The sequence below is a fragment of the Balaenoptera acutorostrata genome, chromosome 3, assembly GCF_949987535.1.
Source record: "Balaenoptera acutorostrata chromosome 3, mBalAcu1.1, whole genome shotgun sequence".
In the NCBI taxonomy this organism is placed as follows: domain Eukaryota; kingdom Metazoa; phylum Chordata; class Mammalia; order Artiodactyla; family Balaenopteridae; genus Balaenoptera; species Balaenoptera acutorostrata.
The window spans coordinates 106,913,082-106,929,434 of record NC_080066.1 but is presented as its reverse complement, the minus strand read 5'-3'; the positions used below and the strand labels follow the sequence as shown (position 1 = coordinate 106,929,434).

General features: G+C 47.7%; 2 protein-coding genes across 7 annotated transcripts; one reads left to right on the top strand and one right to left on the bottom strand.

Moving 5' to 3' along the window:
- Positions 1–6,629: 6,629 nt before the first annotated feature.
- TINF2 (TERF1 interacting nuclear factor 2) lies at positions 6,630–9,382 on the top strand. The gene is made up of 9 exons (XM_007180625.3): positions 6,630–7,174; positions 7,317–7,421; positions 7,542–7,643; positions 7,723–7,830; positions 7,935–8,031; positions 8,198–8,660; positions 8,746–8,813; positions 8,921–9,012; positions 9,148–9,382. The coding sequence occupies exons 1-9, from the start codon at positions 6,983–6,985 to the stop codon at positions 9,280–9,282; spliced, it is 1,362 nt and encodes a 453-aa protein (XP_007180687.2). The 5' UTR covers positions 6,630–6,982; the 3' UTR covers positions 9,283–9,382.
- GMPR2 (guanosine monophosphate reductase 2) lies at positions 8,149–16,320 on the bottom strand. 6 transcript variants are annotated; one of them, XM_007180632.2, is made up of 10 exons: positions 16,120–16,304; positions 15,617–15,737; positions 15,356–15,475; positions 13,146–13,229; positions 12,824–12,997; positions 11,919–12,000; positions 11,724–11,830; positions 11,496–11,538; positions 10,654–10,813; positions 8,149–10,478 (listed from the first exon to the last, which is right to left on the bottom strand). In XM_007180632.2, the coding sequence occupies exons 2-10, from the start codon at positions 15,701–15,703 to the stop codon at positions 10,289–10,291; spliced, it is 1,047 nt and encodes a 348-aa protein (XP_007180694.2). In that variant the 5' UTR covers positions 15,704–15,737; positions 16,120–16,304; the 3' UTR covers positions 8,149–10,288. The 6 variants fall into 6 exon arrangements, with proteins under 6 accessions (XP_007180694.2, XP_007180690.2, XP_057399625.1 ...); XM_007180628.3 differs by having other exon boundaries at positions 8,149–8,500; positions 10,319–10,478; positions 11,496–12,000; positions 16,120–16,312; XM_057543642.1 differs by having other exon boundaries at positions 8,149–8,500; positions 11,496–12,000; positions 16,120–16,320.
- Positions 16,321–16,353: the final 33 nt, after the last annotated feature.

The following is a 16,353-nucleotide window of genomic DNA, read 5'->3' as shown; positions in this document are numbered from 1 at the left end:
AGTAGTTGTGGCTCGCGGGCTTAGTTGCTCCGCAGCATGTGGGACTTTCCCGGACCAGGGATCAAACCCATGTCCCCTGCATTGGCACGTGGATTCTTAACCACTGCACCAGCAGGGAAGTCCTGGTACTACGTTTTTTTAATAAAAATGAACAAATGACATGATTTCTTTGATTAATCTCTCATTCCTAGAAATTTAAGTCTTCCCAGAATTTTACTGTTCCTTTCTCTCTCTCTTTTTTTTATTGAAGTATAGTTGATTTGCAATGTTGTAATTTCTGCTGTACAGCAAAGTGATTCATTATACATATATATACATTCTTTTTTATATTCTTTTATATTATTTTCCATTATTGTTTATCACAGGATATTGAATATAGTTCCCTGTGCTATACAGTAGGACCTTGTTGTTTATCCATTCTATATATACTAGTTCGCATCTGCTAACCCCAAACTCCCAGTCCATCCCTCCCCGACCCCCCAAAGTTTTGCTATTCTAAATAGAGCTGTGATAAATATCCTTGTACAAGCACATAAATCTTTGGGCTTATTTTAAATTATTTCCTTAAAATAACCCCCCAGAGTGAGAATTATTGTGTAAAGGGGATTGAGCGCATTTAAGGTGGTTGATACATTTTATTAAATTAGTTTCCAGAAAGGTTGAGTAGTAATGCAACCGTATCTCTTTTTATTGAGCTCCCAGGAAAACGTGAGAGCTTAAGATTTCTAACAACTTTGTAACTTGCTTCACATGTGTTCATTTTACCTTGGTCCCCTGTATATGTTAGAGCTCAAAAATGCTTGAAAGCCTCAAAAAGAAAAACAAAATAAAACAACAACAACAAAATGGGAAGGGAATGCTATTCTCCAAACAGCTAGAGGGAAAGAAACAAATATATGTTGAGCTCCTACTATGAGTTAAGCTCAAACTGGGTGCTTTATGGAGATCATCTCCTTTAATTCTCTGGGGGTGAGCATCAGAATCCCTGTTGTTCCAGCTTAATTTGTTCTTAGACCTCTGGTTCCCCTCCCCTAGAATGTAAGGGCAAGGACCTTATCTCTCTTATGCTTACTCATTGTGACTTACAGTAGATGCTCATTAAATATCTGTTGAACGGAAAATGAACTAAATTGGAGGGTGATGGGGAGTCTGGGGGCTTAGGGGTGCAGTGGAGGATTGTGTTTTGGAGCATTTGTGGGAAGAATGCTCGATGGATAACTAGACCAGCTCTGGGAAAGAGAGAGATAAATGGGCACTCGAGGAGCTGAGTAGTGACCAGCAGGGCAGAGCTCTTACTTGGACTGTACCTCAGAAAACTGTACTAGGGAAACCTATTTAATGCCATTTTCATTTATTTATATGATTATTTCCTTTACATCATCCTTTATATAACAGAGTGCATTTTTTTTTTATTACGAAGAGAAGTGTTCTTAGTCTTGGTTTTAAGAAATCCACTAGAGTTGCCAACTTAGTTGATGCCTTCTGGACAGTGATAAGGCAGTCATTATCTCTGAGTCTTGGTCACCAGTTTTGGTTCTCCTGGGACACCTGGTATACAAAGTTGATCACTAGGGAGGAGGTGGATTCTTTGCATCAGTAGCCCAGGTTTTCCTGAGTGTAAAGACCCAGTATTATCAGTTCCTTCTGCCCCAAGATTTAAAGTTGGGAACATTAGTGTGGACTATGGTAGCTTCAACGGCAGCCCAATAGCAGGGAAGGGAACCATCCCAGCCTTGGAGAACTAGGCTGGATACCAGGGTGCATGAATCCCATGTAGGTGGGTTTGACTTGGCAAAGTCTGGGGCTGATGCTGGAAGCTCCTGCAGCCCCTTAGGCCAGGGAGCAAAGTCTGGACCTGGATATAGAATCCTGAGAGCTCAAGTACGAATCCCTGTCGTTGGTTTTCTAAGATGACATTGAGTGGGTGGAAGAAGCATGGCAGACCCTGTAGGCAGCAGAGCTCTCCCCAAACAGGCATGGAAGCTGGAAGGTCTGCCCTTTTGGTCACAATTCTTAGGAAATTCTGGGAAAGGTAAAAACATCAAAAGGAAGATTTTATCTTCCTGACAATAAACCAGGTGGAGTTAATTACAAATTTAAAAGAAAAATTTTATAAGATGTGACTTATAAATGTTTCTCAGATTTATGGATCAGGCTACAGTGATTGTAATTCATTTTAAATAAAGTTAATTTTTAAAATAATGGCTAGATTCCGCTGTTATAAGGTCCACCCTGGAGAGGGATTTTTGTCTACAGCTGGAGCAGAATTTTACAGGAGACTCTGACTGGCAGGGTCCAGCCACAGTAGCAGATAATGAACCCATTCCTCCACCCATTTAACAAATATTCAATGACATGTGCCAAGCAATGCGCTAGGTGCAAGAACACAGGGCAAACCTAGTTCCTGCCTTACGGAGCTTACAGTCTGAGAAAGAAACAGATTAATTGAATAACTGCACAAGACAAAGGAGAGTACGTACAGAGCTCTGAAGTTTATGGTGAAGGTGTGTGACCTCGCCTGGTGGTGGTGGTTAGGAAAGCTTTACCTAGATAGGTGACCCTGGAGGATACGTAGGTAGAGATGGAAGGGAAATCACTCCAGGCAAAAGGAATAGCCTGTGCAAAGATCCTGTGGTGGAAGGGCATCTAGAAGAGTAAACAAGACTAAAAGAAGGACAGTGTGGGGAATTCCCTGGTGATCCAGTGGTTAGGGCTCTGTGCTTCTACTGCAGAAGGCACAGGTTCAATCCCTAGTTGGGGAACTAAGATCTGGCATGCCGCGCAGCGCAGCCAAAACAAAACAAGAAGGAGAGGGAGAGGGAGAAAAGGAGAGGGAGAGGGAGAAGAAGGAGAGGGAGAGGAAAAGGGAGAGGGAGAGGGAGAAGAAGGAGAGGGAGAGGAAAAGGGAGAGGGAGAGGGAGAAGAGGGAGAGGGAGAAGAAGGAGAGGGAGAGGGAAGGGGAGAAGAAGGAGAATGGGGGGAGGAGGAGGGTAGAGGAGGAGGGGGAGGATGGTGTGGCTAAAGCAAGGAGAGCAAGGGACAGAGTGGAGAAGGTGAAGCTGAGAGATGCAGGGCAGAGCCTTGTGGGGCCCCATAGGCCACTTTAAGCCTTTGGAAGGTTTAAGGAATTGGAGGTGACACGATCACATTGTGTGTTTTGAACAGATTATTCTGCCTGTGGTGTCAAGTAATGGATTGGAGCGGGGCTGGAGTGGATGCAGAGACACAGATTGGAAGACAGTTGTAATATTTTATGCTAGAGATGGTGATTTGGGCCAGAGTAGTGGTGCTGGAGACAGAGGTGGAAAACTTGGAGAAATATCTAGGAGGGAAAATTCACAGGGCTTGGGGAAGGATGGGATGTGGCTGGGTGGAGGGTGGAAAGGAGCAGTAAAGCTAAACACCAGGTTTCTGGCTCATGGAACAGGACAGATAGGTGGTCCCATCCACTGATACAGGGACTAGTGTCCTTCACCAGAGAAAGGAAACTGTGAGGGAAGGTGAGGCTCAGAGACACCCTTTGTATAGCTCTCTTCTACCTGGAAATTTTCCTTTGGGTGACCGTTGGAGGATCTGGGCTTTGGTTTGAATGAAACTGTTCTCTTACCCCAGGATTCTTCAAGTATAATCTCCAGACCACTTGCATTAAAATCATCTGAGATGTTTATTAAGAATTCAGATTTCTGGGCCCCAGAATAAACCTCATGAATCAGAATCCCTGGAGCAGAGGCCAAGAAGTCTGTATTTTAATAATCTCACTAAGGGGTTTGACTCCTATGCACGCTAATTATTGAGGACAATGACCTTCCATTTTTCTTCTTTCTGTACTTTTTCCATGCTCTCCTTGCCTCCACCCTTCTTGGGCCAGGAGTAACCACGAGTTCCCAATGTTCTAAGAGCCGACCTCTAGTCTTCTTGATCCTTTGAGTTTGAGAAGGTTTGCAAGACAAGGGTCTCCTGGGGCAGGACACAGAGGACTAACAAAGGAGCTGCTCATGTTAGCCATGAACACATGAACCGGAAACTGCATGAGGCACTAGTGACATAACATGTATGAGAAAGAAGCAAGTCCTTCTCTCAAGGGGCTCCCAACAGTGAGGATGACAGACAAGAAAACATTCAAAATACAGTAAATGCATATGTAGTATTTACTAGGAGCCAGGCACTGTTCTAAGTGCTTTATATTTACTAATTCATTTAATCCTCACAACAACATTGCAAAATAGAGTCTGCATGACAATGGTGGTGATAAAAAGATGTACGGGGGACTTCCCTGGCAGTCCAGTGGTTGAGTCTGCACTTCCACTGCAGGGGGCACGGGTTCAATCCCTGGTCAGGAAATGAAGATCCCACACGCCACGCAGTTTGGGGAAAAAAAAAAAAAAAGATGTACAGGATGATGCTGAGGAGGCTGGGAAGAGAGCTATGGGGGGTTTCATGGAGGTAGTTATCAGATGAGCCACAAAAGATGAAAAAAAGGCAAGTCCAAGAGGCAAGAAGGACAGAGGAATCATCCAGTATGTGCAAGGCACAAAATATGAGACAACACAGTATATTTGGAAAATGCCATCTGTTTGAAGAGGAGGCATGATAAGTGCAAAGTGGCAAGGAATGTTGATGAAGAGGTAAACTTAGCCAGATCATTAAAAATCCTTTTGCCGTATTTTGGAATTTGGACTTTCTTTTGAAAGTAAGAGAGAGCTTTCAGTTAGGGATGATATGATCAGTTTTGCATTTCACCAGGTTTATGATGAAAGCAACATGGAAAAGAAATTAGGAGTTGGGCTGGAGGTAGGGAGACTAGAGTCTTCTCAATGTGAGAGACAGGGAACCTGAAATAAGATACAGTCAGTGAGAATAAAGAAAAAGGGGGGTGGGTTTAAAAGTTCTGTAGGAAGTAGAATTGATTAGACTTGGTGAGGGATTAGATTTGGAGAAGAGAGAGGACAGAGTTAAGGGTGATGGTCTTGTTTTCTGACTCATGGGTAAAGAAAGGTGCCATGCACAGAAATACAGAGGCCAGGAGAAAGAGCAGAATTTAAAATAGAAGATAACTTCCAGTTTTCAGTCTGGCATATAAGGAGCTTAGAAGTTCTCACTCCTGTCCTTACAAGAAGGATGAACAGAGAATCAAAGACCAAGGGAAAACCTTGAACAAAACTTGAGGGGTAGAAAGGGGGACATCTTACCTATAGAGGAGCAGGGATAAGAATTACTTCGAGGCAGCAGGGGAACTTCCCTAGTGGCGCAGTGGCTAAGACTCCACACTCCCAGTGCAGGGGCCCCAGGTTTGATCCCTGGTCAGGGAACTAGATCCCACATGCATGCTGCAACTAGGAGTTCGCATGCCACAACTAAGGAGCCCGCCTGCCGCAACTAAGACCTGGAGCAACCCAATAAATATATAAATAAATATTTTAAAAAAGAATTACATCGGACTTCTCTTCAGAAACGATGCAAGATGAGAGTGCAGTGAAATGTTTAAAGTGTTGAAGGAAAAAAAGCCTACCAACCTAGGCTTTTGTATCCAGCAAAATTATCTCTCAAAAGTGAAGGAGTAATACTGTCTCAAACAAAAATTGAGGGAGTTTGTAGCCAGGAGACCTGACTTGCAAGATATGCTAAAAGAAATTCTTCAGAAAGAAGGAAAGTGACATAGGTCAGAAACTCAGATCTACATAAAGGCAGAACTTTACGGAAATAATAAATTAAGGTAAAAGTAAAAAGGAAGACAACTAGAATTTCGTAGATGTCCTATTTGGGTACTTTGGAACTTCCAGCTAGATGTCCCAAGGGCAGTCGAATGTGTGGCTCACCTCAGAAGACTGATCTTGAGTGGAGACAGGGAGGGATATGGGAGCCATTATCTCTAAGAAAGGAGATGGCCCAAGGAAAGGGTAGTTTCACTAAATCCCTGTAAGGTAGTCAGAGCAGGTAATTAATTCAGTCAACAAAAAATATACACTGTGTGCCAAGGTTCTGTCCCTGGCAATGGAAATAAGGAGAGACACCAGGAAGGGTGACAAGGAGAAAGACAAGTAAAACGGTCAACTATATTAGGCGGCTGACTGGAGTAAGCGCACAACAGAAATTCGAAAAAGGAAATCTATTTTATTTATTTTAGAACTACACGATTAAAAAAAAGATATCAAACACAGAAAAGCACAAAAATTTCCTGCAGTCTCACCATCTAGAAAAAAACCAGATTAACAATCTGATGTATCTTTTCAAACTTTGAATTTTATTTTTTAAAGGCGGGCGCCCTCTCCCATTCTGTAAAAAAAAGAATTGAACTCTTACTGCAAGCGGCGCGCCGCCCGGGGAAGGCTTTGCAGGCGCTGGTTTGGGCGCTGGGATTTAAGGAATCGTATTTGAGAGGGTGAAGACGATGTAGAGGGAAAGTGGCATAAGCCTCGCTTTACAGACTAGAAAGTCAAGACCTCAAAGAACGAGGGGCCTTCTCTGTAGGCTCCGCGAAGAAATGCAAGAGCCGGAGGCAGGGCCCAGGTCCCCGGTCCCCGCCGCCCAGCAGCCGTCGGAAGTGCAGGGCAGCGGGGGGCGGGGACCGGCAGCGGCGCCGGATCTGCCGGGGCGCGGCCTTATGACGCAACGTCTCGTCTCCTCTGTCTGGCGACCCATTGGTTCTCCACTACCACCCTTCTCCCGGGTAGGGAGACTGGTCGCGGAGCCGAAAGCGAAGTAGCCTTTGGGTTCGAGACAGCGGCGGCGTTTAAAGCAGAACGACCTGTTGCTAGTGGAGCTGGCCAGCTTCTCCATTCAGGCTCCAGCCCGAGTTGGAGAAAAACCCCGGAATTCCGGTGGCCCATGGGAGGGCGCAGTCTCGGATCGAGAACTATCCGGCACAGACCGAAATAGCCGAGCCTGTGAGGGCCACCGGAAACCCCGCCTCTAGGAGGAGTCGGGAAGCCTTGCCAGAGGTAGGAACCCAAAGGGACGGCTCCTAGGGTGGGTCCCGCCGGCCATGGCCACGCCCCCGGGGGCCGGTCCCGCCGCTCTTCGCTTCGCAGCCGCTGCCTGCTGGCAAGTCGTGCGCGGACGCTGCGTGGAGCATTTTCCGCGAGTATTGGAGTTTCTGCGATCCCTGCGCGCTGCTGCCCCCGGCTTGGTTCGCTACCGGCACCATGAACGCCTGTGTATGGGCCTAAAGGCCAAGGTATTGGAGTCAGTAGGACCCGGTAGAGGGGAAAGGGACGGGATGCGAGGACCTGTCCTGGGCCGACTGCTTGGGGGTGGAACCGGTTGGAAAAGGGCAGCTTGCCCGGACGTGGGGATTCTGAGCTCAGTACCCTTCACAGCTGGTGGTGGAGATGATCCTGCAGGGCCGACCTTGGGCCCAGGTTCTGAATGCCCTGCATCGCCACTTCCCAGAGTCTGGACCTGCAGTGCGGGACCCCAAAGCCGTGAGTCGTCCCTAGAGCAAGCCCTATCCCCAGTTAACACTTGGTGCAACAAAGTTGCTCCTCCTCCCGGTCACTGGATTCTGGTGCCCCTAACTTATTTGCCTTCCTTACCCTCAACAGACAAAGCAGGATCTGAGAAAGATCTCAGAGGCTCGGGAAACCTTTTGCCAGCAGGTGAAGCAGCTGGCAGAAGCCCCTGTTGATTTGGCTTCGAAGCTACAGGTGGGACTAGCTGCTTTGGAAGCTATGGTGTAGCTGTTCTCTCTAGTCCTCTTCTGACCTGCTTCTTTTCCTCCTGCAGGAACTTGAACAAGAGTATGGGGAACTTTTTCTGGCTGCCATGGAAAAGCTGTTTTTTGAATACCTGTGTCAGCTGGAAAAAGCACTGCCTACACTGCAGGCACAGCAGGTTTTGCTAGGGCAAAACACATAAGGGCAGAATGCTGAGGTGGGGGGTAGGGGGTGGAGTTGTATCAAGGCCTGTGGTCTTCATGCCTCTCTCCCTGCCCACAGCTTCAGGATGTGCTGAGTTGGATGCAGCCTGGAGTTTCTATCACTTCTTCTTTTGTCTTGAGCCAATATGGTGTGGACATGGGGTGGCCACTTCCAGGTACCAGGACCATCTAGGAGAACTAAGAATTTGGGGGTGGAGTGTTTAGCTTGCGACCTTCTGAGGCAGCCTATCGGAAGGGTTACATGGGCCTGAGGCGTAAGAAACCAGACTGAGTCGATGTGTTACTATATTGCCTTTTTAAGGAGATTGTTTTCTTTCTCAGAGTGCTTTGCTACTGATTCAATGAGCATGACAGAGCCTATGGAGCAGAGTCCTCCCCAGCAACCAAGACCAGCACTCCACGACCCTCTGCCAAAAGCCCGGCCTGGCCCACACCTTCCTCAGGGTCCAGCCTCAAGGAAGCACCCGGAACCTTTGACTGGCCACCACTTCAATCTGGCCCCTCTAGGCCGGCGAAGAATCCAGTCCCGGTGGGCATCCACTAGCAAAGGCCATAAGGAGCGCCCCACAGTCATGCTGTTCCCCTTTAGGAATCTGGGTTCACCAACGCAGGTCATATCTAAGCCTGGGAACAGGGAAGAACATGGGACACACACATTAGATCCAGCAGGTGCTGTGGGCACCAGAGCAGCCTCGACTGGCAAGTCTAGGAGTCCGTCCAAGACCCTGGGAGGAAGGGCTCTGAAGGAGAACCCAATTGACTTGTCTGCCTCAGAGCAAAAGGAGTGAGTAGAACAGTTGCTTCTCCCTACTAGCAGCACATGCCCTGCCTGCTTTCCTTTCACCCTGTCTTGCTTGCTCCCACCCTAGGAACTGCTTGGATTGCCCCATGGAACCCCTGAGATTGTCATTATCGCCTCCTAGGGCCAGGAAGTCAGGTAGGTATCCTGAGTCAGGACCACATCAGACAGCTTCCTCTCTTGGGGACTCTTGAGGTCCTGTGTTCACTGAGAAGAGTACTTGGACTCTGGTTTCCTCCCTGCAGTGCGTCCTCCATCTCTGTGCAGCTCTGACATTACTATAGGGGACCTGGTTTTGGACTCCGACGAGGAAGAAAATGGCCAGAGGGAAGGAAGGGTGAGTAGGAAGGAATGGAAAGCTGGGGAAGAGGATGGGCGGGCAGAACAAGACAGAAAGCCATATGATGCAGGATATGGAGGGCTCAGGGCATGTTTCAGTGATGATAGGATCTCCCTGCTCCCTTCTCTGCAGGACTCTCTGGAAAACTATCAGAAGACAAAGTTTGACACCCTGATCCCCACCTTCTGTGAATACCTCCCCCCTTCTGGCCCCAGTGGTGTGTCTGTCCCTGTTCCTAACCATACAGACAGTTCTACACTGCTGTGATTAGACTGGAATGCCCACGGCACTCTGCCTGTCTCCTTCCTCCTCAGCTCTCATGCAGTTTAGGGGGAATAAAGTGGAAGTCCAGGCTTGGGTTGCCTGACTACATTGCTAAAGTTACTTTGTAATATTTAATAATTAAAATTTGGATTTGTTAAAACACTGTCTTCATTCGAGGGAGGGGAATTAAGGCTTCTATAAGGTCAGTGTAGGTCATTCCTTAGAAACAGAACTGGTCTCTCCAGGGCTGGAAGGGGATCCCTTTGCCATTTTACTTCCCTTGGAGAGTGTTGTTCAAACATGCCCAAAAGGGTTACCAGGGCTGAGAACCTGGAAGAGAAATTTCCTTTTGCTATTCTGAAAATACTGTGTGTGGTCTGATGCCAGAATATACTTGTAAATTCTCACGCTGCCAGGTTACCTGGGGGTGGTGGCACTAGAATGGAGATGCTTCATAGGAAGGGCACTCACTGTCCTTGACTCCACTGGGTTGGGTCAGTGCCAACCCCTCCACTTGCCCTGCAGCAGCACCCAGATGCCAGCCTTGTGCAGAAATCCCCAGAATCTCAGTCATTGGGATCTCTCTTTATTGAGGTATTTAAAATACATAAACACTTCTGAGCTTTGTAGATATTCAAAGATCTATTTAATGAATCTGATTAACAAAACATCATTCTAAAAGCCTACCTCTTCCAGACCAAGGCCATATAAAACACTTATGTATGAATCAGCATCTTTTCCTTTTAATAATCTTCAGGATTCTGGGACCCCAGGTTCCCATTTGATTATCTTAACTTTATTTTCTCAGCCTGCCTTCCTTGCTTCCTCCCCAGTGAGTGCCCTGGGCATTTTGTATGTGCAGATAAAGTACAGAATACTGCAGGAGCCCTCAGGAGAGAGAGGATAGGAAATGACCAAGTAATAGCCCTAGTAGCTGGGATGGGAGAGGGGCCCACTGTGGAGCCCTGTGGTGGGTGCTGGCGCCCTGGGAGGGCAGAACTGCTCAGGTCTAGCTCTTGTCACTGAAGATCGGATTCACCTGCTGGGTGACACGGATGAAGGTAGTTCTCCGGCTCAGCTCCTTCAGCTTAGCTGCTCCCACGTAGGTACAGGTGGAGCGGATGCCTCCAAGAATGTCTCGGATGGTATGTTCCACATCCCCTTTAAAGGGCACCTCCACTGTCTTCCCCTCTGAGGCCCTTAGAAGAGGAAAAGCTTTCTTACCTTTTCTCTCTGGATTCCTTAAGCCCAATGACTCTTCCCCAGTCTCTAGCATTTAGTCCCTGCTCATCACTTTTCTTCCAAGTTCTGCCACCACCTTACTTGGAAAGTCACGCTTTCCAAGAACCCTCAGCTTCTGGCCTCCACACCTACCTGTACTCAGCCACGCCCCCGGCATACTTCTTCATGGCCATTTCAGAACTCATGCCATAGAAGAGCTTGTACTTCTTGCCATCCCTCTCGATGAGCTCACCACCTGACTCGCTGTGCCCAGCCAGCATGCCGCCCAGCATCACGAAGTCAGCCCCTGCCCCTGCCAGCACCAACGAGAGGGGAAAGAGATGGATCTGGCCCAGGTGCCCACATGGTCACCCTCAGAAGCAACGCACACCAAATTCTCAGGCCTGCCAGTGATTCCGGCATCTTCCTGGTTTTGTTTCCCTAGCTGGCCCACAACCCAGTGCACAGGCCTACTCTGCCCTGGCTTCTATTCCTCAGTGGACTTGCCAAGAATTTAAAATAGAGCCTCTGGAGATGCCCTGCCTGGCCTCTGCTCTCTCCTTTTTGCTGCTTTCGCCATTTTCTGGTCACCTCTTTTTACTCTGCCCAGCTGAACAAGACTCAACTTCAGGTGTCCCAAGAGCAAAGCTCTCCAACTTCAGTGTGAACAAGGATCACCTAGGAAGCTGGGAAAGTGCAGATCTGTAGCCCCACTCCCCAGAGCCAGATGCCATGGGTCCAGGGTGGGGCTCGGCATCTGCACTGTCCCGCAGTCCAGGGGATGATGCAGATGGCCCTGGCCCACACTAGGAGTCCACATCGGAGTCTCAGGATTTCCCCTGCTGGTTTGCCCCAGATGACACCACAGGCTTCTGGGTCACTAGTCATATTATAAAAGAATCTGAACAGCTTTCTTAGACTTCCCTAGCCTGATCCTAGACCCTCAGAGGTGACTCATCCTCTTCTACAGGATCCTCCTTCTGTGCCCTCCTTACCGAAAGCCTTGGCCACATCCCCGGGACAGTTGCAGCCTCCGTCCTGCAAAGTAAGGAGCACTATGAAGAGAGAGCATGGATGCCCCAAGCCCTCTGGGAGGTCCCAGTGGCCCACCTCAAAGCTGACAGGAACCCAGGAGTCCTGATTCACCTCTACCAGAGCCTCCAGACCTGCCAGAGAACCCAGATGTCTGGCAGCCTCACGCCCTACCCTGCCCTTGGCCTTACGGAAATGATGTGGCCTTTGAGGCCATGGGCAGCATCTGCGCACTCCATCACTGCGCTCAGCTGTGGATACCCCACTCCGGTCTTCTTCCGGGTGGTACACACAGAGCCTGAGAAGAACGTGACAAGGAGAGGAAAGCTCTCCACAGGTGTCTGCCACTGAAGCAGTGGCCAGTGGCCCCCAGTGAACCAGCTTACCTGGTCCAATTCCCACTTTGATGATGTCAGCCCCAGAGAGAATCAGCTCTTCCACCATCTCTCCTGTTACCACATTCCCTGCCTGGGACAGAACCATCAAAACAGAGCATTCTTAGGGTCAGAAAAAGAGGCGATTGCATGCTTCCAGCATTATTACAAAGAAGAGTACCTCGGTTCCCTCTATCTGGGCCCTCTGAGGGCTTTTAGACCAGTCACTTCAAAGGACCCTGCTTTCCAAGCTGAGGTAAGGGGGTGAGTGGCCAGTGTCACTGTTGTACTGGGGTAAAGCGGGGGTCCAACTGGAACAAGCTCACATCTGATTTACAGTAGATTTATCTCCCCCTCCCCTCCAAAAGACTCAAACACATCCTTTGCTTAAGCTGTTATGTCATGAAACCTCTCTGGCTTCCGGGAAAGGGGGAGGACATGGTACTGTCGGCTAAATACCCATCTACACAATTGTATTTGCTTTTGATGGACAGAACAGAGAGACCCCTCAATGCTGCGAAGAAAGTAAGGCCTTGTCATCACTCCCCTGAGCTTGTAAAAAAAAAATAAAACATCATTTCATGCAACCCCTTCAATATGACTGTAGTATCTGTCCATACCTTTGGGCAGGTGTGTATGTACCAGAGGTATGTACGATGCAGAAATGTTCCACTGTGGTTTAGTGAGTGATGTCGGGCACTGGATTTACAAAGACTAGGTATCAAGGTTTGGAGAAGACAGCACTGGCCAGTACACAAACATTTAAAGCATGGAACCATGGATAATCATCCAGTGACATGATTAAGCGGACTAGGAAATGCAGCAGAGGAGAAAGGAACTGGTGTAACAAAATGGTGTGGCGGGAAAGAGTGGAGGAAGGAGAGGAATGGACCCACTACAGGGTAATAGAGACATACCATGATGGTGTGTTCAGGGAAGCGCTTCCGCACATCCTTTACAAATTCAACAAAGTGTTCAGAGTAGCCATTGGCCACGTCCAGGCATATATATTTCACCTGGGGAATAGCGTCCAGGATCTGTTCCAGCTGCTCAAAGTCAGCAGAGCCTGTGCCTGAGCTGGCAGCCAGATGCTGTGAGAAACAGGGTCATTAGCATGTAAGAAACGACCTGGTTGGTTAGCCAACAGGGGTGGGGAGGTAAGGGTTGGTCCCCAGGAAGCCAAACAAAGATTCCTGGAAGACTGGGCTAAGGAATGGATCAGGGGAGGACCAGTGTTACCTCAAGACAGTCAGGATTCTGGCTAGCAAACTCTTTCCACTGCTCGAGGCTGTAGTGTTTATGGACAGCAGTGAAGAGGGAGAACTGGGAGAAGAAAGAGCCATCAAAAAGGAGGGAACTTCGTTAGAGTCTCTTTTTCTAAAAATAGACCTTTATATTATCCTATCTGAGGGACAAAAGGACTGAAGTCTGGAAAGAGCAACTTGAAGAAGTCAGTGGTTGAGCTCGAACCTCAGTTCCACCATTATTCTCTCTACAAATGCAGTCGGGCTTTTCCCCATAAGCTAGTACTTGCCCAACACTCCCACCAAAGTACTAAGTCACCTGGATTGGATTTCACCTGCCAGCATGTACAGTGCTTCTGAGTTAAAAGGTGACAAGGACAAGCTGTTGGTGCAGTGGGACAAGCAGTAGACAAAGAACCATGAAGAGGCTGGACGGAGCCAGTGTCTGCCTGCACTGACTCAGCCCCTCCTCCTATGATAACCTAGTATGGAGCTAACCTACTTTCGGTATCTTCTGGTCCATTTACCAGCAGTAATTCAGTGAGCCTAAATGCTCACAAAATCACAAGAGGTAAGGCCTTAAGGTTAACAGTCAATAAAGCGCTACCCTTTCTCCATCTCCGCTAAAGTAAAGGACGAATTTTCTTGAGACATGGACCAACCTGAAAAGTCTATCTCATTCAGTCTATTTCAGTCAACCAAGTTCAAGGATATAATGACTCATCAGACTTGTATTTCCTAGCTCAACAAATTGCAAACAACATCCCAATACTTTGAGAAAGGCATTCAAAGGCCACTTGTGAATGCTGGTGTTTGTGATTTAAAAGTGCATACATGCAAATAGACAAGACAGCACAAATCTTGCAACAGACGAGAGACCCAAGGGAGTCAAGCATCAGCCAGCAGTAAGGAAGTGCAAACGCTATAATACTCAGAGATCATCATCAACACTACCTAGCTAACGCTGGTACTGAACTGTGCTTTCTCAGCAACACTCTGCCATCAACATGCTAATAGACAAAAATCACTCTAGGAGGTCAGCAGACCTTGGAGATATACTGGTATATCTAGGTATATATAGGGTGGCATGATGAGCATATCCAATTACATAGCAAGCTAGAGATCTAGAAAAAGATCCTTGCTTGCATCCAACCTTTTAATTATTACTGAGACTTGGTTGTATCTCTAAAATCTGATTTCTTCAGCACTCAGCAGTAATGAAAAGCCAGTCTCAACATAAAGCATCAAGACAGTCCCGGCAAGGTCCATACATTATAGGACATTTGTTAACACTGAAGTCAGATTCACCATTCCTTAACTCTGCTGGACAGGCCCGGTGGACAACGGGCAACAGTGGGATTCCTAAGCAGTTGGTAAACGGCAATAGTAATACAGTACTAAAGCTGCATAACTATGAACCTCAGAGAAATGACAGCAGACATTCCACAAAGACTTACAGCAATCAAAAATAGAGAAAGGGAGATGAAGTCCTTAAGGCTGACAGAGCCACAAGCAGCAGCAGAATCCATCAACCAGGGCTACCTGGATTAACCAGAAGAGTGCATATGTCCTCAGGATGCCCAGACTATCTACCTTCTCAGCTACAAATATAGAGGCAGGTAATATTACTGAAAGGAGCAGCAGCTTCCATTTTGAAAATGAGCAATAACCTGTATATAAGAAAAACACATTCCATTTTGGGCACATCCCAGAAACACCCAGGAACCTAGGACTTAAAGAAGAGGAAGATTAAAAAAAAAAAAAAAAAACAGGCATGAAAGAAAATAAACTTCTTCTCTCTAGAATCTTCTAGTTAGGAATTTTTGAATGCTCAAACTATATCTAGTTCCTGGACTAAAACAGTGAATGCTGATTATCATAATAGTGTAAAGAGGGATGCAGGTGATTTGGAGAGGGTGATCTGGGTGGTGGGAAAAGTTGGCAGGATGTATAAACTGCTGGGCAGGAGAAAAGGGAAAGTTCTGTTAAAATGGGGGCAAAATTTAGCTTTGAATCTCATTAACTCAGATGGCCCTTTAAAGTTATCAGATAAAGGGGCCTTAGTACTACTGCAGGAAACAGAAATTGAGCATCCTGACCAGTAACTGCCAGAGTTGACCTGGGATGGGGGTGGGGATGCAGATACCTCTGCAGTCAGCCCACAGAACTGGACACCATGAGGAAGGGGTATGAGGGAAGTCCTACCTTACAGAGAACCTGGGCCATCTCAAAGGTGCCTACGGTATCCATATTGGCTGCAATGATGGGGATCCCAGTGTACATCTGCTTTGAGTTCCGAAATGAAAAGGATCTTGTGAGATCCACCTGCAGATATGAACAGGAAACTAAGCATTTCATTTATCCAAAAAACAAGTATTGCAGGAGGGCAAAAGCCAGGAATCTTTCCCAGTCCTGGCCCTCCAGGAGCTTGGGATCAAGAAAGAGCAACTAGAGAAGCAGGCTCACCTCACTTCGAGACTTAAGGGTACTGCGTTTGGGCCTCAACAGGACATCCTTGAAGTCCAGTTTGACGTCGTTGTCGATGTGAGGCATGGCAGGCACCTCAGGGTAGCAGCGAATCTGAGAGCTGGAAGGTAGGAAAAGTCAGGAGGCGGTAGCTGAGCCAATTTTCCCTTAGAACTTAATGTTCTGTTAGGGCTGGCGGCAGGGCTCATCTCTCTCCTCGCTTAAATTGTGGAAGGTCAGGGCATTGATCGAGGCATAGTCCCTGAAGACCGTCACCTCAGACCCGTGTGGTTCCACTTACTCTCGGTGTCTTCAACCCAGGTACTATTTGTTGGGGAGAAGAATTGGGATGGAGTCGTGAGTGACCCTAAATGGTGCGTTCCTTACCCCACTACTCTTCTTTCTCCCGCCCCTGCAAAGAGCAGTTTGGGATAAGAGGCAGATTTGGGAGTGAGAAGTAGTGGTGGGATCCCATAACCAGCTTCCGGAATAGGGGTACTCACTTCCTGTCGCCGTGGCCAGGTGGCAGTTTACCGAAGCTCCTCTTGATTAGCTACTAGCCTCGCGCAGCCCCGCTGAGCCTTGTGGGCAGCGCTAACAGGTTCCGCTAATTGCCGGAGAGAACGAGTAACTGAGGAATTCCAGCTTCGGTGCTGGAGGCCTTCTGGGTAACAGAGTTCACACACTGAGGATGCCGTTGGATCTGAGGGGCAGGGGACTACAACTCCCAGGGAGGG